The sequence below is a fragment of the Heloderma suspectum genome, chromosome 2, assembly GCF_057233095.1.
Source record: "Heloderma suspectum isolate Gila_16-S chromosome 2, 16-S_ref, whole genome shotgun sequence".
In the NCBI taxonomy this organism is placed as follows: domain Eukaryota; kingdom Metazoa; phylum Chordata; class Lepidosauria; order Squamata; family Helodermatidae; genus Heloderma; species Heloderma suspectum.
This window is the reverse complement of record NC_139459.1, coordinates 211144436-211166371: the sequence shown is the minus strand read 5'-3', so window position 1 is coordinate 211166371 and position 21936 is coordinate 211144436. Positions and strand designations below refer to the sequence as shown.

Below are 21936 nucleotides of genomic sequence, written 5' to 3'. Positions count from 1 at the left end.
AATGCCATCAGCAGCCCAGGTTGCCTTTGCAAGACAGAACTGGGGCACATGCTGAAACCATGGTGCCATATCCTCCTGCTGACTCACCCCTGTAGGGGCACCAGCCATTGTCTTCTCTACCAACTGATGTTGCCAAGGCAGTGCTATGCAGAGCAAAATGGCAGTAGTCAAGCCTCAATATTATAAAGGCATGGATGATGGTCACGAAATCTGCCACAGATACCACCAGAAGTTATATTCGACTGTTTGCTAGGTGATTTGAACTGGAGGATCTCGCAGTCTGTACTCTCACAGGCTCTCATTGCACTTCCCTGTAACCTTGAATAGAATCTCTCTTAAAGACTGTGTAAGTTTAGGAACGTTGCTCATAAATGGAAAGCCATAATCTGCTTGTGCGTGCTCAGTGGTACACAAGGCTTTGGGAGAGAGCCTTGATGGAGAAATTGAGCAGTTCAGGCATCTGATGGTCAAACACAATCGGACTCATTCAGTGACAGTTTATATTTCTTACATATAAACACAATAATTCTTCAGTGCAGCATTTCTCAAATCAACACAGATCTTTTTAGAATGGCTTCATTACTGTACAAATTATGTATGATTGTTAATTCTATGAAGATAAATAAAAACAAATAAATAAGATCTCAATGACAATGTTCAGTTTGGGGTATGTGCAATGTTTTTTGGATGCATGTTTTCAATTTAGTTTAGTTTAGTTTAACTATATTATTTATTTGAAAAAAATACAATACAAATATCATTAAAGTGTGTGTGTGTGTGTGTGTGTGTGTGTGTAAGGGGTGGGGGTTGATTATAAAGCCGAAAGTACTAAATTCCTTCTGGCCTTTGAACCTATGTGCATGTCATCCCTGGCTGAGAGACATATCTAATAATGGCTAATTCAAAAGACATGGATCTATACTGAAAAAAAGCATCTAGAACACAGGCAACTGAAGGTCACCTTTTAGTACAAGTGTTTATTATTTGTTTCCCAATCAGTACATACAAATCAGGCATAGCTCCAAAGGAGTCTGAGATGAGGTTAGTTCACATGCGCTTTTAAAAAACAGTTTTAACGGTATTGTTACAATGACACGATTAAAAGCACAAAATCAGGGTTCTCCCCTCCCCATGCCTTATGTTGTACTCAGTCACACATAAGATGAAAGTACAAATTATGTTGCCGTCCATGATATGTACAAGATATTCTTGATAAAAGACACAGTAAGTCATTGCTGTCAAGTAATTAAAACCTCCGTGGGGCATTGTACGCTTAGGAGGGCAACTTCGTACCTCTGCAGTTTTTAGCACTGTTACCCCTGTGCTGTGGTTGGCAGAAGCCACTCTGAACAGCATGCAGCACAAATGCCACTGACCCAGGCTGATGCCACCTGGGAAGTTTCATTTGCGGTGTTCAGGTCTGAAAATGTTTTCTGGGTTCTTTGTGCTTGGGTGGGTAGACCCATCCATTTGTGTTCCCATGAGAGTGTTTATATATTGCTTCTTTTGCAACAATGTCAAGGTACAAAAGGTTTAGCAACTTGCTGGAAAATTCAACACAGCCTGAGCAAATGCAACTTCCCTGACTAAAAAAGGAGTTAAATTGCTTTTGACAAAAGCTGAAATTAGATCAGTAAGAGGATGGCACTGGGGGGCCTGTAGGTTAAAGGACATTCAACTCCTCCATTTGGACATATTTTGAGCACCTCCCCTTGATGCCTCTCCCCACCTCCCAGCAGTTTCCCATTGCCAGATAGGACTTCTCGACCGCTCCCCCAAACAAACACGAAGAGAAGGACAAAGGGGACCCCTCTCTCTGATACTGGATGGAGATGGAGAATCAGGATCTGTTTGTACAGACAGTGAAAACTGTGCTAGCAACTGCTACAGAGATCAAGAGTTTTGGTTTACTGCTACTACAGTCCTGTCACTGCAGGAGAAATTGTGCTAACACACTGTCTGTCTATAACACCTTCAAAGGAGTGCTTTAGAGCTATTGCTCCCCATTATATATACCAATCCAATCTTCCTTGTTATTTTTGTCCCCCTAACATAGTGAAAGAACAGAATGCTTTCATGAGTCGGATGTTTCGCCATACACAGACAATGGAGTTACACTGCCTTTGGAGGCTACTTTTTTAATTTTGTTTTCATTTCTTCTTTTAGGAAAAAAAATCAGTGCTAAAAACAAGAAATTGACTTGCAAAATATTCATACATATATAAAACAATCCATATGTAATCCTTAATAAAAATTCTGTAAAAAGACAAAAAAAGAGAGAGGTTATGTTCTTTGGATAGCCAATATAAAACACTGGAAGGAAAATAATAACAATAACAACAACAACAACAATAATAATAATGCACAGAACAAAACAAAACAAAAACATAAAAGAACCAAAAAATCAGTTTGTTCCAAATATACCTGAGGCCACCACAGCAACAGTTGCTGAATATCACGTTAATTTTAAGAGCAAAGGAGAATACTGTGTGTGGATCTTGTAGCGTATACAGCTAACAAATGCTGTCAAAAGGGGGTGAGGATAAAGTACCATAGTGCCCAGGCAGCCAGCCATAGGCTTTGTGCAGAGGCCTCTCCAGAGGAAAAATGACATTTACTCTAGTGGTTGATATTGCATTTGACTCAGAAGTGAGGAGCATTTTCTGTCATGGCACGCGCCCCATCGCCCTTCGGTTATCGTACACCACACGTCAGTGTTCAGTTTAACTTGTACAGTGCACTGGTCTTATTATTTGCTCTAATAAAATTAAAAGGAACCACACCATCAATGATGGACAAAAGAGCCCCAAAGTCAGTGTAGGGAAAAAGGAAACGGGAATTGATACGCCTGTGCACAAACCTGTGACAGTGCAAACCCTAATTCTTCCCCCCAGCCCCCCCAAAAGGTTGGGGAAGACAATGCACTGGTGGCAGGAAGGAAGAGGAGATGATGAATCAAAGAGAAGACATCAGAGCAGTCAGCTCTGAGGATGGAGGCACTGGGTACCATCCTGTGTGTGCAAGAGAGGAAGACTAAAGATTGCGAGAAAAAAGCTGCCAGTCGAGCACATGGGATAAGCCCTGGAAGACTATCCGGAGTGCCAGCAGGGTGTCTTCTCCAGCTGACTCCCTCTCCAAGCGCCCTTCTCTGCCACTTCACCATGGAGGCAATCCTAGTCGCTGCTGTCCACATGCCTTCAGTTGTTGTCGGGTTCCGCTATAGCAACATCGTTTGTGGGTTTTGCTCTACTAGGTGTGTGCTAGGCTGGAAATTCGTTGCCATACTGTCGCCTGTGATCATCATTAACCGAAAGATAGGTGGCTCGCATACTTGGAGAATACTAAGGAGAGAAAAGATGATGGGAGAGAAGTTAGGGGAGAAAAGTTACACATGGCAGGTTCAACTACCAGCTTACAATCTAATGGACAGAAGGTGCTTCCAGACAAAGGGCTCTCAGTGCTACCTATCAGAAGGCACTGTGCAGCTATTCTGTCTTTATTCCTTAAGGGATTTTCTGCGGTAAGAGAAAAAGATGGAAGAAGTGGTGGGAAAACACGGGAGCGTTACAAGTTGAAGACATCATTGTCTGAATCCCCCATAAACATTTTGTGAATGAGACAGGACGATAGTGGGATAAAAGCCTTATCTGGAAGCACCCAAAGACTACAAGATGACTCTGAAAATGCCTTTGTAAAGGCCCACACAATTAATATTAATACTACAATACAGTTAAGGATTACATTTTTGCAAAGGTTGCTTGAACCTTTGCCTATGTTTCTCATGGACAGAAAAAGCAGAACCACTTCCTGACCATTGCCACGGGGGTGGAGTGAAATGAGGTGACAACAGAAAGGCATCTGGAAAAAGGAAAGCTAGAATGCTGGCAAGGGCAGTACCTTTGGCTAGTCTGGAAAGAAACTGGGCTAGGTGGGGGAAGGGAAGACATGCACAGAACATCCAGCAGAAGAACTGGGGGCAAGGTAGTGGGCTAGAAAGGAGAACAATCTGTCTAGGGAGTATCACCATTTGGACACACAAAACAAAATTCATCTGTCCCTCACACACCCATTTTGCATTTGTTTGGGGTCAACAAGAGCTACTGAGAAATTTTAAAACTGTTTTTTTTTTTTAAAACAAGATAGTAAATTCCTTTCCTCAACCCTTGTCCAAATGACAATAATCTTCCTTGATCTGAAAGTGTTCCATTTGCTCTAATTTTTTTTAAACGTGGACGGTGACCATTTTATTCACTGCTATGGGTCCCAAATTTAAGAGGAAGTGAGGAATTGTTTTTTTCAAACACACGTTTCTTTTCCTGAAAATTTAATCTCCAGTTCTTTATAAAGTAAGGATTCCTATAAAGTCTTAAGTGAAGAGGATGGAATAAAGCTAGGCTTCCTTCCCTGTTTGTTACTAGTGCATGGTAGAAAGCTTAGAAAACTCCAGTAAAGCTACTTGAAAGAAAACTGGTTAGCATGTTACAATTTTAGCATGAACAGTAGGTTCCAAGGCATATACATTATGGGTAAATGCTACAGGGAACCCTTGATTAGGTGTAGTAGGATATACCTGTATGGGAATTCCCCATGTAATGTGGGAAGTGACAGTAAAATTCAGGCTCGTACCTCCTTGTAGTTTAAGGGTAAGCTGGCTACTTTTTTTTTTTTACTAGAATCCCCATAGTCTACAACCTGCGTTACATTTATAAAGCAAGAGTGCATACTCCATATCAGGAAACTCTTTTTTAATAGTTAAGGCATAGTTAATTTGTCATCCTGAGTACTATGCACTCTTGCTTAAGAGAAGTATCAACTTCCTGCATTAGTCCAAGGACCACTAAGTGCAGGATACTCTGCAAGAATCCCAGCAGCCAATGCGTGCCAGATGATTCACTGGAAATTGGACAGTGCTCTGCCTTCTGCCTACTCACAGTTCAAACACAGTTCCCAGATGATGGGTTGTTTTCGCATATAAAGTAGACATCCGTTCTATGTTCCCTGGGTGGGATTTCCATGTACTCCAAGGCACTACTTCTGTTGCAGGGATGTCACATGTTCCCAGCACTCAGCAGCCAGTGCAGCATAGTGAACTGAGCAATGGGTTTGGATTGGGAGACCTGGGTTCAAATGCCTGCTCAGTTAGGAAGTGGATTGGGTAATTAATGGGAAAGCCAATATCTCTCAATCTGACCTTCGTCACAGGGTTGTTGCAAGGATAAAATAAGGATGGGGAGAACCATGATGGCTGCCCTGAGCTCCTTGGATACAAAATCAATCAATCAATCAATCAATCAGCAATGGTAATTTTGTTGCTCAGAAAAGGCAATTCTTCTCTTAGCTAGTGCATCTATTGCTGTTGCCTGCTGGAATGTGGTTAAACCTGCAATCCTACATACCTGAGTAAGCCCCATTGAAAACAATGGAACTTAATTCTGAGTAAACATGTATAGGATGGTGACACAGGCAAATAGCTATTCTCTGAGCAGGGTACAATTAGTAATTTCTTTCTCTTCCCATACCTGCCCCATTCTGCAAGCTTGTATTTCTAAATATTTCTAATAAGAAATATAAGAAACAATTATAATAAGAAATAAGAAAAAAAGCCCTAGGGTTTGTTGTTGTTTTGGGGTTTGTGTCTCTTTTTGTTTTTAGAGGTTGAAAAGCTCCCCACATCCAGCTCTCCATTTCATAAACCCAAACTTAAGATTCCTCCTAAAAAAAACCCAATTCACCCTTACCATTTCAAGAACTTTTACTTGAAATTGTATTTATTATTTATTTGATGCTTTCCTCTTTGCAAAGCCAGTTCTAGAACAATCACCACCCAGCTTTGTGTATTATTTAGGAAGTGGCAAATAGCAGAATGGCCATTCTATCCCATCCATTATGTGGGGTAGGGATGAGATGGGATTTCACTACTGGAAGTATAGCATTAAGGAACATGTGTGTGTGTGTGTGTGTGTGTGTGAGAGAGAGAGAGAGAGAGGGGGGGGGAATGAATTGAGGGAAAATAGTGTCTTCCAAGTCATAGCATTAAGGAAAATTATTCACAGTCTATTTTTCTGGAACTCAAAAAAGCTTGAAAGCCTTTCCTTGGGGCGATTTAAATCCTATTTAAATTGGACTGCTCAGTATATGGAGGGAGGGGTTTGAATTAATCTGGTTGCATTTAGTTCCATCATCTTCCTTGAGCTTTTCCAACTGCAAACTCTGCAATAGCAAGATTAAAACCTCCCAAGCTGGCACAATGCCAACATTTAAACACCTGATTTAAAAATAGCCCTTGTAAGAGATGGAACAATTGTCATTGAGGCTTCAAAAATGAGATTGTGGCAGCTTGTAATTCAAATTTCACCTTTCCTGTTCTTCCTGATTTATTTTAAGCAGGCAGACCCCATGCATAGCCTGGGCTTTTGGTTCCACTGTACTGGGTGGCCAAGGCTACATTTTTGCTGGTTCACATTGTGGGGCTTCTGTCTCTATAAAAATCACAAGATCCTCAGGATTTAAAACAAAACAAAACAAGGCCATATCTGCATTGGGTACTCACACAAGTACAGCGTACATCTAATTTGCATCAGGGGACTGCATCACAAGCATGACTCTGTCTCCAGTGCTGACAGAATCGGGTGTCACATTACTATGCAGAGTCCAAGTGCATGCTCAGGTCAGCTTTGGATGTGGTGCTAGAATGAGGTGTTTGCACTTCTTGTCCCCTTTACATCTCCATCTTGTCCAAAATAAAATGGATGCACCTCTCTGGCCTGTGAGACTTGAAAACTGTCTCTGCATTGAAAGACTGAGCATCTCTGAGGCAGGGGAAATGGCAAAAGGTCTATTTTGGACCGAGGAAGTGGGGAGGCACTGGATATTTCCATTTCCTCCCCATCAATGTTGCATACAAAGCTGCTCATAGTCCTGCCATTCTCAAAAGGCAGGGATGTATTTTATTTATTACAAAGGACAACTTCCCCAATATTTTCCTGCCCTTCTTATTCAATTCAAGGATGGTGGGCATGGCCACTTTGGGGGCTTCTTTTCAACCATGGTGATATTTTTGGTCATTACCTATTTCTTAAACACCCAGAGAAATTTATTTTATGAGGCGTTTAATACATTTAATAAATAAATAAAATAAATGAAAGACTGAAGTGATAAAGTGGCTGAAGTGATAAAGCAAACACCTCCATCCCAAGCCCAGGTATGAATGTAGCTTGTTTGCTTCAAAAAGACTGCAGCAGTATACTAAACTGGGTTCCGGGCCTGTGGAAATTAAGTCCCAGAAGGCCCTTAGTAAAATGATGGCACATGGTTGTACTGACACAAAACCCTCAGTGTGTAACATTTTACTATTTGGGGGAGTTATTCAAGTGGAGATTTTATAGTAAGGTGTATATACATACATTACATATATACATCTTACTACAACATCTCCACTTGAATAAGTGATTCTATAGCTATATAATCTTGTTAAAGGAACAGCAAAATAACTAAATACAGGAACAGCTCTTAAGTGCCTTTTATCTTTCTTGTAACTGTTCGTCCTGATCTTTGTTTTTTGCATGTCCTCCAAACGGAGCTCTTTAACCCAGGAACAAGCAGGCACTTCCCACACAGGGGGAAAAAAGGTTACAATCTTGTGGCATCACAAAGACCAACATATTTACACTGACATAAATGTTTATGGCCAGAAATCACTTCATTATGTACATGAATTGTTATCCTCTATTGGCAGCTGGGTGGTAGTGGTGGGATGTTATTACAAGGTGAAGCTATAAAGGTCCCAGCCGTGCAAGAAGTAGGTGTTTCACATGCAGAGCACAAGTGTAAATGAAACCAAGTCAAAAGAATAAAAGATGCCATGAGTCTGATCCAGTCTTAAATGGTGATGAATAATGTACATAAACACATAGAGCACTGGTGGGCAACTGGTGGCCCACATGCAACCCTTGCTCACTCTCTGTGTGGCTTCCAAAGCCCCAGGTAGCCCCACTCACCTTTCCCCACTGCCAAGCTGGGGATCAGCTAGGCGGCAGGGAAAAGACTGCTGTTCTGATGTTACTATTAGCAGCGTCAGGACAACAATCTTGATCAGGATTGCTGGGTGGGTGGTGGTCTTTAACCTTCCCCTCCCACAGCAATCTCAATACTGCCGAGATCACCATTTCCCCACCATTAATAGCAGTGGGGAAATAGTGGTCTTGATTGGGATTGCTGCAGGCAGGCAGGCAGGCTCTGATTGGGATCGCTGGGAGTGGGGGAGCATGTGGCCCTCAGGGCCAAAAAGACTGCGCAACCCAGAACCTAGAGAAACAATTGCTTTCTACAGTCAGCTTGCTTGCCATTCCCAATCCCTATTGAGCCCAAGTCTGATAGCATCAAACCTCCAACTCAGCAGCTTCATGTTGGAGTCTCCCTTTGAAACTTTTTTGTTAACATTTCAGTAGTTGGGAGTGGGTCACACTCATTCTGATTAGATCATGTATTCTTGACTAGATCATTTTTATCTTTTGTGCTATGCATCATAGTCAAGTGACACACCTCTCTTTTGCATTGCTGAGCCTTCTGGCTCTGGTCTCACTTTGTAATAATATTCCACTCTCCCCCACATCCTGCTGCTTCTGTTTGTGTCCATGTGTATCTGCCAAGTAAGCGCAACACTCCATGCATCTGATGCAGCGGGCTCTTGCCCATACAAGCTTAGGCCACAGCAAAACTTTTCATCTTTAAGTTGCCACAAGACTCTTCATTGCTCTTGTTGCAATAAGACTACCCCTTGGGAATTCGTCTACACAGCATAGAGGGAAATCCCCAGTTGGGTAAACCATAATGGAACAGGTGGCTTTGAGGCTTCATTGCATCAGATTTTAGAGTTTCTACTAACTGACTATTTAAAACATTATTGGCTGGAAAAAAATATAGTTAAAAAAAATTCACATCACAGGTTCTCAGGATGATGAGGGTTGAGATCATTTGGCCTGCAGATTAATGAAAGCGTTTTTTGAATTTTTGCTCCAATAAAAAGCATCACAGCCAAAATATATGCAGTAGGCCCCATCAATGAGTCATCTCACAGGAGAAACAGAAACTGCCTGAAATTCTGGGGGACAGTGCTGCTTTTCCCCCAGTTCCACCCTACACAGAGCTGGGAAAGGCCTCCAGTCTCATCCAGTGTAATCCACTAAACCTAAACACACCTACTGCAAATCAAGGAATGTGGTAAAGGTCTGGCATTTTAAAAGGCCCATATTCCAGAGATTCTATTCTTTATAAGGAAAGGGGGAATTAACAACACAGGGAAGTAAATTATGGAAAGTGGGGTGGGCGGGGGAGAAGACCCCAAAACAAACTCCAGCCCCAAACTATGAAAAGATACAACAAAAAATGAATAAGTGACTTACTCTTGAAGGGCAACATAGCTCCAAAACAGGTGATGCAAAAACAAAGCAAATGTTAGCAGGCAAGATGTGTTTTAAAGGAACATTATGCCAAACTCAATAGAGTGCTTTTGCTTATAGTGAAATAAGACTGAAGAGAAGCTTGAAAAGGTTATATACAAAAAAGCAAGCAAAAATATATATATTCATCTTCTAGATGGTTAGAACTTGAAACCCTTTTCTCCAGAAGACAGACAATTAAACAAAACGTTAAATGTGCACAGGGGAAATAAAAAATATATATGGCACTGTAACACGGTTATATGGGGGGGGGGGAGGGAGAGACAATGCAAAGCCATTGACATCAGTGGGCAAAATCTGCCAGTGTTTGCAGGATAGCCTCACAGAACAGTCTGCGGGTGGGACAAGTGGGCGAAGTACCGCTGCCACAGCACAAAACCACTCTCTACCCTACTGCAACACAGCTGCCCACAGCTAGCCCTGCAAGGATGCAGTCTCCAGGGATTCTACCCTCTGCTGCTGCCTATAGGTGGTGCAGCTAAACAACTATGGGAACAAGAAATGCCAGCCTCCAATAAGGCAGGAATTCCTGCAGCAGTTTCCACCTTCCAGCAGATATGAACCTCTGCATACAGGACTGTCATTTTCTGAAAGGTCTGTATTCAGAAAGAGAAAAAAATATTGCTGTTTTCCTCATCTCTAACATCAGAAACAAAACTACTTTGGCCTTTGACAAAAGCAGGAGGCTTTCTCGTCCCAATTTTTGTTAAAAAAAGATATTTGTCTATATAGAGTGTGTGTTAGTAAAAGCAGAGGGAATAAAGGGTCTGTTATAAAAATGATTTGGCCTCCGACGCCCACCGTACCGTGGGGGGAGGCGATCCTCTTCCAATCAGTGGGACGTTCTCATAGCGTGGGTTCCCACCAAAGAGCACAGCTTGGTTCCTGCAGGTAGAGAGGAGTAAGATCAGGACAGTCTATTAAAATTAACTCCGTTGTGAGCCTTTGGCTCGGGAAATATCCCTGTCACATTCTCACAGAAACAGCCAACCCTCATTGGGGCAGGGGTTGGGGGAAGGAAGAAGGGAAAGAAGAGATGCTAACTTGATGAGTTGGCTGCTTAAGAAGAAGTAATAATGTCAAACCTACTATTTTGTTAATTAGAAATGATGTATTCCACTGCAAAGTATTGCTGGTCTGGTGCAGAGGTGGCAGAAAGTCAGCTGCGGTCTGTTGAGATAGCCACTGTATGATTTCCAGCAGTCCAATGTAAATCTTGCCCCCTATGTTCCCTGGCAGCACTATGAGGAGGGGTGAGGGAGGGGAGCAGAGAGCGCACATGCCCACTTTGCCTCGGCTCTCTCATTTCCACTCTCATTAGCTCTGCCCTTCGTCCATGGGACTCACTGAGGGGAAGGGATTCACAGCAGCACCAACTCCTCCATTCTCCTCAGGCAAACCTTCTCTCAGTGAGTGCTGCTGGCGACAGGCAGGCTAACAAGAGCCGTGCGACTAAAGAGATGGGGCAAAGGGTAGGTGTGCACGCTCCCTTCCCTTCACACGGTGTGGGGAGGGTCTCTTGGCGGCCTACCAGAAGTCAGTCAGCGACAGACAAATCGACTGCAGTCAACATTCTGCCCATCTCTGGCCTGGCGATTCTCACATTTTATTCTAGCAAGCCTCACAATGGGGGAGAGGGGTGTGTGTGGAAGAGAAGGGACGATAACCCTGTGCTAACCTTTTGAAGATTTCACTGAAGTAACTAGGTGAAAGACTGGCAGCTCAGAAAGCGGCACTCCGCTGGTTCTACCACATGCAAGCTATGCATGTGGTACAGACCTTTCATGGGACTGTAGCATCCCTGATTTAAACTTGTCTGAAAAGCTTTTCCACATGTCAGAAGCTCCTTGCACGTGGTCATATAGTCTTAGGTGGCACTTTTCCATGCAAGGACTTACTGCAGCTTGTCAGAAGCCGTGCATTTGAATCAGCTTCCACTCGTCCCAAATCTGGATCAGGCAGACTAAGGAGTGCTTCTGAAGTTACATTTGGGGAAAAACATGCAGGAAAGCAAATCTCACTTTCTTTCGCTTTTAAGATGTACCGTGAACACGCAACAAGAAACGTTTTGGCCTCAGTAGTTTCGAAACTGGCACACACACAAATATTGTTTGGCAGCTTCAAGACGCAAATCCTACAGTTTCATCTGGACTTCAGTGATCTTTCTAGAGACCAGGTTTCCACGTTTTCAGCCACCACGCTCGCCGTGGCAAGGGTGCTGCTCCCGTCTGGCAAGCAACTGATAAGCCTCAGCCTTCCTCCCAGCTTCGGAGCTGCAAAGGCGGGCAGGGGCAATCCGGGCAGTTGTACATGTCCTCCCCACTTCCAAGGCTGGGCAGCAGGGCTGGGGCTTCTTTGGCTGCTCCTGAGTGGGGGCGCTTTTAATGCTCTGCTCCTGCAGCCGCCAAACTAGAAAGCTCCCACCTTCCCTTTCACGCAGCGGGGCTTATTTGGGCATACGATGTCATAAAGCATAAAAACATACTGATACAAGGGGTGTCATAAAGCATAGAAATCATGCTAGTTACAAGGGGTGTTTTAAAAAGGTTCTGAGCAGAATAATCAGGCATGAAGGCAAATGCAGATAAGAGATACTCCTGGATCATCTGTGAAAACAGACCCTCTTCTAGAACTTCTCACACATCTATTCCAGTGCAACCCCCCCCCCCCCCCGGCCTTCAGTAAGGCAATCCAGTGTTAGATCCATCTAAGCAAAGGAAAGACTGTCAGCATCTGACTCTGCTGCTGATAAATCTTCAACAGCTGGCTGACGTCCAAACTACTTGTTACACAAGGTACACATGACTTCTGCCAACCTACATCTCCTTGCCTTGTAATGTTTGGCTAAAGAAGATGTGACATGACATCACCCAGAGATTCCCCACCCGAGCTCCACTTCATGGCTGCTACTTTCTGGGGACAGAGAAGCGGTACCATGATATGTCGTCTTTAATGGGATATTACAAGAGGTGCCTGGAAAGGTTGGCAATAGCCACACCTGCCTCCTAATGCAGGGGTAGGCAACGTGGTGACCATGGGCACCTGTGCACCCCCTGACACTTTTCTTGGCAGCTCCTAACGTACCCTCTCACTTTAAACAAGCAAACCAACAAAAAGATTTAACACATTTTCTTACCAGCTGTGGGTTCAAAGGAATTGTTTAGTGTGTTGGGGCTCAGCCCCTACCTCTGCCTTGTACTCAGTCTTTTGGGCAGATTACGTGTCCTTTGTGACCAGCCACACCTCATGGCAGCCATTTTGTGGTGGTGCCTGGGACAGTTTCTCAAATTGCCAAATGTGTCCAAAGGTCCAAAAAGGTTGCCTACCTCTGTTCTAAGGTGCAGCAGTATGGACCTAAACCTCTTCCTCTCCTTCCCTCTATTGCTGTTCATTGATCATACCCTTTCAATGCACCGGGAACTGGCACCGTACATAAATAAACGGATAGGAAGGAGCAAGGAGGAGTGGAGTGGCAAGTCTTCCCTCATCAAGTGGCAGCCTGATGGAGCCATTTCAAAACATGTGCTTCTTATTCCCTAAATAATGCATTGCCAAATATATGTAAGTGGGTAATGACCTTTTGATAAAAGAGGATGTAAACTTAGATGTTAACACAGTATGGAAAACAAAATGCTCTGTGTGAAATCAAATGCTTGCAGTATACCAGCAAACAACCTCTGGTCCAGAAAGCAGTAGTGCTTTATCCCTTTTATCTGTTATGGCAACAACTTTTTCCCACACTTCTTCTCTAGCTATTAGCATTTCAATGTCTGCATCCATGGGCTTTTCTTTTAAAAAGGCTGCATAGAGCCGTATCTTGTAAGTGAGACTTGCAAGGCTTTTTTTAATGGGAAGGCAGTCTCCAGAGTTTTAACATCATTAAGTGATCCTCAGCTGGCTCATCTACAGGGTGGTTGGAACATCTGTCCTACATATCAAAGTCTATGAGGGTCAGTGGGTTTGCCAGTTGTTGAGAGGGTGGGATGGAGAGACACAGTGGTTCTCAGAGAGGAATGGAGCAATGGAAGCAAGTATGGAAAGCAGCATGAGTCCCAGCAGGGGCAGATGGTACCAGAGTAGACAGAGCTAAGGATGGGAGGCACACCCAGGCATCTAGGGCACCCAAACAGCTTAAGAGTATCTCTGCAGGGACCTTGGGAACCCCACAGTCCTGGATATGGGCATAGTTGCTGACTCACTGCTAGGCATCTTGTACTTACATGTACTCAGACACTGGGGCATTGGAGATGGTTTGTGCTGGAGGTTGAAGACTTGTCTGACTGCCCAGGCTGCTACTATAGCTGCAGAAACTACGGAGCTGCCCACGGGTGGGGTTGTGGGCAGCAATGCGCCGGGCCTGTGGATTGAAGGGGTCTTCTTCGTCTATGTCGTCATAATCCCGGTCTCTGAGAAGAAGGGAAAAGAATCCAGTAACACCTGGTCTGAGACACCACCTCAACCGCTGGCCATGCCCAGCAGAAGGTCATGATGTACTGAGACAAAGGTTACATCTTGGTGCTGGGGAAGAGTTTGCTTCACTGGATATACTGGCAAAAGAAGGAGACAGAGGCAGAATTTGGTATTTCAGTTGGTTTTAAAGATCCCTTTCTTGAACGGTCTCTCATGTAAGCAACAGTAGTGACTAGGAAAGAAGCAGTCACACCTGAAACTGAGAGCTTCCTCTGTCTTGTTCCATGGCAGGAAACCCAAGTGTATCCATGGAAACTCATGCCCAAAGGCTGGTTCACATGTTGAACAGGAGCACAAAGAGAATCTCGCGGTGCTCCCTTCACCTCTGTTTTAGTACTGGAAGTAGGACATGGAGCTTGCAAGTTGCAGAAACTGATGCTACAAGCAGCAAAAATACCCAGAAAGGGGCATGCAAGAGATGGAGGAAGGTGGGGAGAACCTTCCCTTGTTGCCTCCCTCTCCCACACTTGCTTGCAAGCCTGTCTCCTCCTCTTACTGCTGCTTTTTTCCTGGCAAATGAAGTATGAGTGCAGGGGACTTATAGATATGTGAGGCTGCTGGTCAGCAACAAACTTACGGGCCCATAAATTGCTTCCAGGAGGCCACGCGGGAGCGTTACTAGGTAACCTCATGTCGTGCTAGCTAAACTAGGCTCCTAGGCAACCTCGACCAACCTCCACTGGGTAGAATCTGGGATCCTTCTGCAGGCTCTTTGATAGGACCCCCTCAATCTGCACAGCTCTAGCCCATGGTGAGGGAGAATGAAGAGATCAGCCCGTGATTCCGGTTGCACTGTTCCAGGCAGCAAGTGTATGGAGGCTCCAGATGTTTAAACACAGAGATGCACAACACCAATTGTTATTGTATTCATCTCCATTTTTAAAACCCTCCCTAAATTAGCAAGGTTATTTGGCCCCCAGTGTGTGGGAGTCCCTGGGAGGCTAGTCCATTTTACCTGCTGGCTAAATGCCTCCAGGCGCGTGGTACGGCACAGATGATAGTGGAGAAGGACACAGCAGCCAAGAGAGAGAAGAGAATGAGGTAGAGCAAGCCTTCCACCCCATCGTAGCAGATCCCGATCAAGGCATCCAGATAATCCTTTAGTTGGAGAGGAGGAAAACACAGAGAGGAGGGGAAGTGTCTCAGTCCTGTGCCAGCAGGTACTGATAGACCATGACCCCAAAGCACACTGCGCCTTATAGTGCTTACTTTGTGCAGGCCCCTGCAGTCCAACATGGCAGTCAGTTGGTGGAGGCTGGTCTCAGAGTAGTTCAGAAGCTGCTGTATGCCAAGCAGGTCTTTCTGCAGCAAAGGGGAACCAGTGACGGAAGTGGCATATTCACAGTGGAGGAAAGAGGTGACTACATATCCAGTAGGATGGCCTAGCAGCCATACCGGAGTGGATATGCTTCCCCAATACAACCAGAAATGGAGATAAAACTAGAGTGCATAGCCCAGTACAATGTCGCAAAATGCTATGAAGGAGCTCAGGACTCTTACTGTTTGTGCTGTTGTTGGTTACTAGCATCCCTATGGCCCAGCCTCCTCTGACCTGGTGTCCTCCAGATGGTGGACTACATCTCCCAGAATCCCTCAGCCAGCATATTACTATAGCCCTATATGGTCATTATCCCTCACACAATTAACAACTGCATGAGGGGCATACCCTCTTCTTGAAAACAGAAGGTGCAGATTTCCTTAAGCCACCAGTTCTAGTTGTAAGTACCATAGAAGCCTCCACAAAAGGACCATTGTACCATAGCATAATACAGTGCTGTGTTGTTTACCTCCGCTGTAGGGAAAATAGGTACAGCAAACCGCACAAGGCCCTGAATTTGGATCTGCATGGTCGTGAGGGAGCGCTGGTAGATGGTCAGGGCCTGCAAACAAGGAATATGGTGCATTAGCCAATCTTTTGTTCACAGGGTCTTGAATCCCAAGTCCGGGAGATCTTCACAATCTTGCAGTAAGTATACTGATACTAGTGCCTTCCAAATCCTCAGAGCCAACCCCCTGCCTGCTTTTGCAGTAATAATTAGAACATCAGACACCCCTTTCCTCCTGTGAAAGCTGTTTTACCAAAGGGCTCTCTTAGAAGCATTTTACGGTTTATCCAGAATGGCTGATTCTTCCCACAGAGAGGTATAGATTGCTAGGACATGCTGAGATTTAGGGAAGCCATAGCCACATGGGTTCCATAAGGAGGCATCAGGGATGGATCTTGCAATGTAATTGCCAAGGCCGCACAAGGAAGATTCCTTTTCTAGACAGAATTCGCTAAAATAGAGGCAATGTTCACAAACTTTCCCCACCCATAAATGGAACCTATCATCTAATGGCAAGTTCATTCATAGAATGAAAATATGGCTTCCTCTTCCCACTCCAGGTAGACTGGAGACATACTAGTGGAGGGCATTTACCACCAGTGCTTGCAAGTGGTCAGTACTTTACCTGCTGGAAGGGGTTGGTCAGACTTTGGCTGCAATACAGGTAGTACTGTACGATCTCTACAAAGCAAAGTTAGTCAGAGGTTAGTGTGTGGCACCTATAGTAGCCAAACACAACTTTAGCAAGTCCTAATCCAAACTGGAACTGTGTCAGCTTTGAATGCAACATCTATGCCTGAACCCCTATGAGGAGACTGATTCATTAAGGGCACAATCCTATTGAAATGGTCTATACTATCCAACGCAGGGTAGACGGAGGAGATCCTCTCCTTCCCATCTCGCCTGCCTTGCATTTGTGGATGCGCGTTTTTGTGTATTTAGCTGTAGCTTTGGGGAGGGGCAGGGATGGGGCCTGGAGACCGGATAGGAAGCTGTCAAAAACAGCTTCCATGATCTCCTCCCCTCCTTGCCCTCAGGAACACCCTGTTTTCACCCTCTCTGCACTCCATTTACAAGCGCGGAGATGGTGGCGGTGTGGAAAGAACCGCGCCAGCTACAAGGGGGGTGAGAGAGGGGAGCGTAGTTCCCAGAAACCAAAAAATACAGTGCCTAACGGCCATAGGATTGCTCTCTAAGAGCCTCAGAGGAAAAGGCTACGTCTTTGAATGTGTGCTATGCAAGGAACAGCACAAATGTTACTGAAGCACAAGTGACCAAAACGTGTACCCTGGGTTCTCATTTCATGTCCACTGTTGGCTGTAAAGAAGAGCTTCTGTGTTTATCAGTAGCTGAGAGGCAATTAAGGAGGTTCAACAGTGCTCTTCACTTCCACATTTATCAGCTGCAAAAATGAAACTGATAAGACAACAGAGGATAGGGGGATTAGCTGGGGAGTGGGCTAAGAAAACATCCTTCTTAACTAAGCTGAATAGTCTTTAAGCCAAAGGTAACCGTGATGCAAGCATCGCTGCATCTGAGGGGAACCTCTCCACAGCTATGCATGTTCTCAATCCAAGTCTGCAGCATGACTCCCTGAGAGCTCCATACATTAGGGCAGCCTTCCCAACCCTGGTGCCCTCCAGCTGTTTTGGACAACAATTCCCATCATCCCTGACCATTAGCTAATCTGGCTAGGGTGGATGCGAGTTAAGAGTCCCAAACATCTGGAAGGCCCAAGGCTGGGGAAGGTTGTGCCAGAGAGGCCCCTGGGAGAGCAATGCCTGCTTATGCAGTGTGGTGGCAGGGCACTACAGACTGCAGTCAGTTACACTCCTCTCCAGCTAACTCTCGGGCTCACCCACATTACCAAAGCAGTGCCAAAAGAAATGCCCTTACCTGCACTGAGGTCCCCTTTTGTCATGTTCACGATGAACTTATCTGGGGCCATGCAGAAGTCACTGGTACCCTGTGGGAATCAGAACTTTCAGAAGGGAGCTGCCAGGATGACCAGCAGCAGGGCTGGGAGAGGTCCTGCACCCAAGGCTGAGAAACTGGCCTTTGCATTTCCCAAATATAAAACCTGCCCTGGCAGAATGCGCATCCAAATTTAAGACCTTGACGCTTTCTATGAAGGTGTATTTAAGCATTACTCTTCCCCTTCCTTTCCTGAATGAACATCGTTCATAGACGTGGGGAAACGATGTGCAGGAGGTGCTTCTGGCACCATGAATGATAACTCCCGCAGCCACAAAGTCAGACTTTTGGGGTGGTGAATGAAAGCCAAGCGATGAGGAGGCTGTCGTATTAGTAAAAGGCCACCTGTTCAAGTGGATCTCCTTGATGCATCCAGCTACTGAGAAAATGGAACAGCCTAGTTTGCGAATGGCGGAAAAGACATGAGGATCCTGCTGCTCCCCCCTCCCCAAACCTAGCTGCGGAAAATGCACAAGCCCTAAGCCCTGCCTGAACAGCACATAACGAGAGCTGGGCAAAGAGGGCTGGTGTACCCAAGAGGCCGATAGCGCCGAAGGCATGCTGTCACCAGCTTTCCCTGTGCCCAATTCAGTCTGAAGCTGAGCACTCTGTCAACATCACTCAGCTCACACCTTCGTAACCAGCCGCTTTGTACTCACAGTGAGGTTCTGCCACTGCAAACATGTTAGCCACAAATGAGCAGGGAACCTAGAGACTATATGATTCTGGAAACACGAATGCAAGGAGGACTGCAGCACCCTAGCAAGAGGGCCAAAGTGTTTGCTCTGCCTTCAGTGCATCTAAACATCAGCTACACGCTGGAAAGCCCAGACTAGACAGGCCTCCATTACCAGCAAGAACTACTGGGTTAGCCAGACAGGGAGCACAAAAGATGCACACATGCCATCAAGATGCACCCAGAGCAGCTATGGGTTCCGCTCTCAGAGCAAGCCCAGCTTTGACCTAGGGAGACAGGAAGCGAACAGCTCTGTCTCAGTCACTGTGCTTACCACTGCTGCCGAAACATCTGCCGCAAAGGAAGCCCAGCTGAGAATAAGCGTGAAAAGCCCACAGCACAGCATCCTGTGGACAAAAGGCAAACAGAAGGAGGGAAGAAGTGGGGTTCACTGAGAAAGGGGCAAGACTGAGAACCAGGAATTCCACTACCGTTTAGGCTGCAACCCTATGGTCCTTGGGACAGTATCCCAAAGGGCATAGGACAGACTGGATCTCCCCGCTCTGAGGTTGAAGACAGAGATCCAACCTTGGAGGGGGGGGGGCAGGAGATCTGATTTTAGATCCCCTTCCCTGCTCCCAAGGAAAGATCCGCAGCTCTTACTTCCCCGATGTCGGAGCTCTGACGTCAGGAGAGGTAAACAGTGAGTGGATCAGGAGTGTGGCATGGGCAGAGCAGAGGAGTCCTGTGCTACAAAGGAAAGCAGTTGCCTGTGAGCATGCAGTCTTTACAAGCCTCCATCTTAATCTGTCATCCTTCATTCTGCCCTATTAGTCTGTCCAGGCTGCAGCCACAGTCATGCAAAGGAATAGAGAGGCTGCTAAGAGGAGGACAAAAGAAAGACAGCTCAAACCACCAGATGCCACAATTAAAATGGAGTCTGGGGAGTTCTCTGGAACATGTGGGTGAGAAATGCCTTACCGCCCTTCTCATCTGTGAGATAGCTCATATTACCTAAGGGCTTTTCCTCAGGGGGAAGCAATTCATGGCCACATCACTGTTGAGATGAGCCCCAATTCCAGAGTAAGGTGGTGTTGTGGGGTGCGTGAGTGTGTGCGTGCACGTGTGTTGAATCACTTTAGAAAATAGAATGCAAGAAGCATCAAACAGCTCTATCAGTTCCATACCAACCACATTAATTTTAAGAAACCCATTCCTCCAAGGCAGCAAGATACGGAATTAACAAGCCCCACGAGGAGGCCTTTGCTAAACTTCATAGGCGGTGGGGGGTGGGGAGAGAAGAACACCCTCTTTGCCTCTAAGACAATTGGACAGTGTCAGGTACCTGGGCACTATGTGTGTCCATGCACTAAACACTGACCCCCCCCCCCCATGACTGTGTGTACTCACATAATAAGCAGACATCTGGAGTGCTTAGCAAGACCCAGGCAGGCAATAAGGCAGATCACCAAGTCCAGGATGAACAGCAAGAGGTAGGAGAGCCATCTGTGGAGACAGGAAACAGGCAAGTCTTGGAGCAACCTGCAGAAACCCCATCCAGGATAGGGCATGGTGAAATCCAAGCAAGACCACCAATATTAAACTGGGTGGACTGCATCCCCTCAGCATCGCTGGATTTGCTACAACAGCACCAGCATGGCATTTCCACAATGATCCAAGTTTGAGAAAGGCAACCTCCCTTCCCCTGGTGGGCAAATTGTGTCCCTCCAGATGTTTTGGCCTACAACTCCCATGGGCCCTCAACACTGGCTCTGTAGGTTCTGTTACTTCCCTTTCAAAAACACAGTTCATTAACATTTTGCAGTAGAAAGTATCACTAACAGCTGTGTTGCTGATATTTGGGCATGGGCACAGCCTTGTGGTACGCCAGCAGAAAGACAGGGAGAGAGACAGACAGACAGACAGAGAGGTGATGGGGATTTAATTTTGCTTGGGGTAGGCTTTCATAAAATCTTACTGGAGTGTTTCCTTACAAAAGTATTTATGGATGTTATATGGCTCTAGTCCTCACTATTTTATTATGAAAAAAAAGACATGCAGTCATGCAACAGCTCCTTTTATTTTTATTGGCATCATTATGCCGAAGCATGTTACATGGAGAAGCAGGTTGTTAGCTTTGGGTCATGTGCCCTGTTTGTGTGTGGTAGGCATCATAATGCAGAGAGAAAATTAGTTATTGCTATGTCCAAAGTGCATGTATGCAGTTGTCCTTGGAAATCATTTAGAATAAGGTGACAACAATCCTGTCTCACATGCAGCTTGATGAAGAGTTCCAAGTCTGAGGGTGACTTCAAAGGTTTGCTCGCTATTTGGGGACATTTTGGTTGGCCCTAATAAAGGTATTGCCTGACAGCAAGTCTGGAACAATCCTGTCTGCCTCCTTGTAAATCAAGGTTCCTTTGCTTCAGCTGAGATCTTTGAGTAGTCGCTCATTACTCCAAGAGGTAGTCCAAGATAGTTTACCTACAGTGAGATTAAGGGATTTGTCTTGCTTCCCTGATACGAACAACTCCATCAGTTCAGTCCAAGGGTCTCGTACAGCACGTTTTCTATACATTGACCAGCCAGATCCTTCTAGGATGCCCACAAGAAGGGCACAAAAGCAACAGTCCTCATGTGACAACTAGACAAAACCATTTCTGAGAGGTTCTTCATAATATTCCAGCCTCAGTCCTACCCTGCAATCCCTTATTAGCAATTCAGAATCCAGCCATTTTGAGAACCATAGCATTTCTAGTTCATTTGTGAAAATATGTTCAGGGGTGGGTGACAATGCCAGGTGCAGCCTCGGAAGCTGGCAAGGGAGAGGCAGGATGCGCTGAACACCCAAGGAGCAGGGATCCACCACCCTGCATAGCTCTTTGCATAATCCTACTTCTGTTTATGGAGAAAGCCAAATGCACTTAATTTCAATAATCTATACCGGTTGCAGAATTCACTGTTCCTTGTCAGGGAATTCTTTAAAAAAAAGAAAAGTACCCACCCACACACTCAGTTTTAGATATAGTGATTACCTAGATTCAGTAGCTTCTCTGGCTTCCTAATGCGCCCCTTGCTCCGAAGGGTCAGACAGAGCTACCATACCCTGCTGCTTGCACAGTACTCTGTGTCATGCTGCAGCATCCCCCCACCCCCACCCCGGCACATGAGCAAGTCCTCCTCTCCTGTCACTGGCGAAAGAGGGGCTTTTGATCCCTCCCGCCCTGCTGATACTGCTGTGCTCTGGTTCTATTTGCAGCCAGTGCTTTTCTGCCTCATTAACACTACAGAGGAGAGGAGGGGTGAGATCAGTGGGTTCTTCCTGTGTTTTAATCACTGCCTGAAGTCAGAAAGGACCCAATTAAAATTCCTCTGCTGCGGCTAAGAGCTGGGCATAAGCATGCTGAAGGCTGGAATGTCACTGCTCCGGGGGATGTGCTAAATTTGGAAGGGGAACCCCCCCCCCAGTTGTCAGCAGGGAGGGGTTCTCCAACCTTATTTTTGGCCTCCAATGACACATTCTTAACACTTA

General features: G+C 45.5%; 1 protein-coding gene across 1 annotated transcript in view; it reads right to left on the bottom strand.

The window, feature by feature from the left end:
* Positions 1-483: 483 nt before the first annotated feature.
* The window catches only part of TTYH2 (tweety family member 2), an 81315-nt gene continuing 59862 nt past the window's right edge, over positions 484-21936 (bottom strand). The window contains exons 5-14 of the mRNA XM_084837573.1: positions 19815-19910; positions 18739-18811; positions 17651-17720; positions 16380-16435; positions 15716-15808; positions 15138-15230; positions 14884-15026; positions 13679-13864; positions 10265-10343; positions 484-3341 (exon numbers count right to left, since the gene is read on the bottom strand). Of these exons, the coding sequence (XP_084693699.1) occupies positions 3261-3341; positions 10265-10343; positions 13679-13864; positions 14884-15026; positions 15138-15230; positions 15716-15808; positions 16380-16435; positions 17651-17720; positions 18739-18811; positions 19815-19910 (970 nt within the window). The 3' untranslated portion in view covers positions 484-3260. The remainder of the gene's footprint in view (positions 3342-10264; positions 10344-13678; positions 13865-14883; positions 15027-15137; positions 15231-15715; positions 15809-16379; positions 16436-17650; positions 17721-18738; positions 18812-19814; positions 19911-21936) is intronic.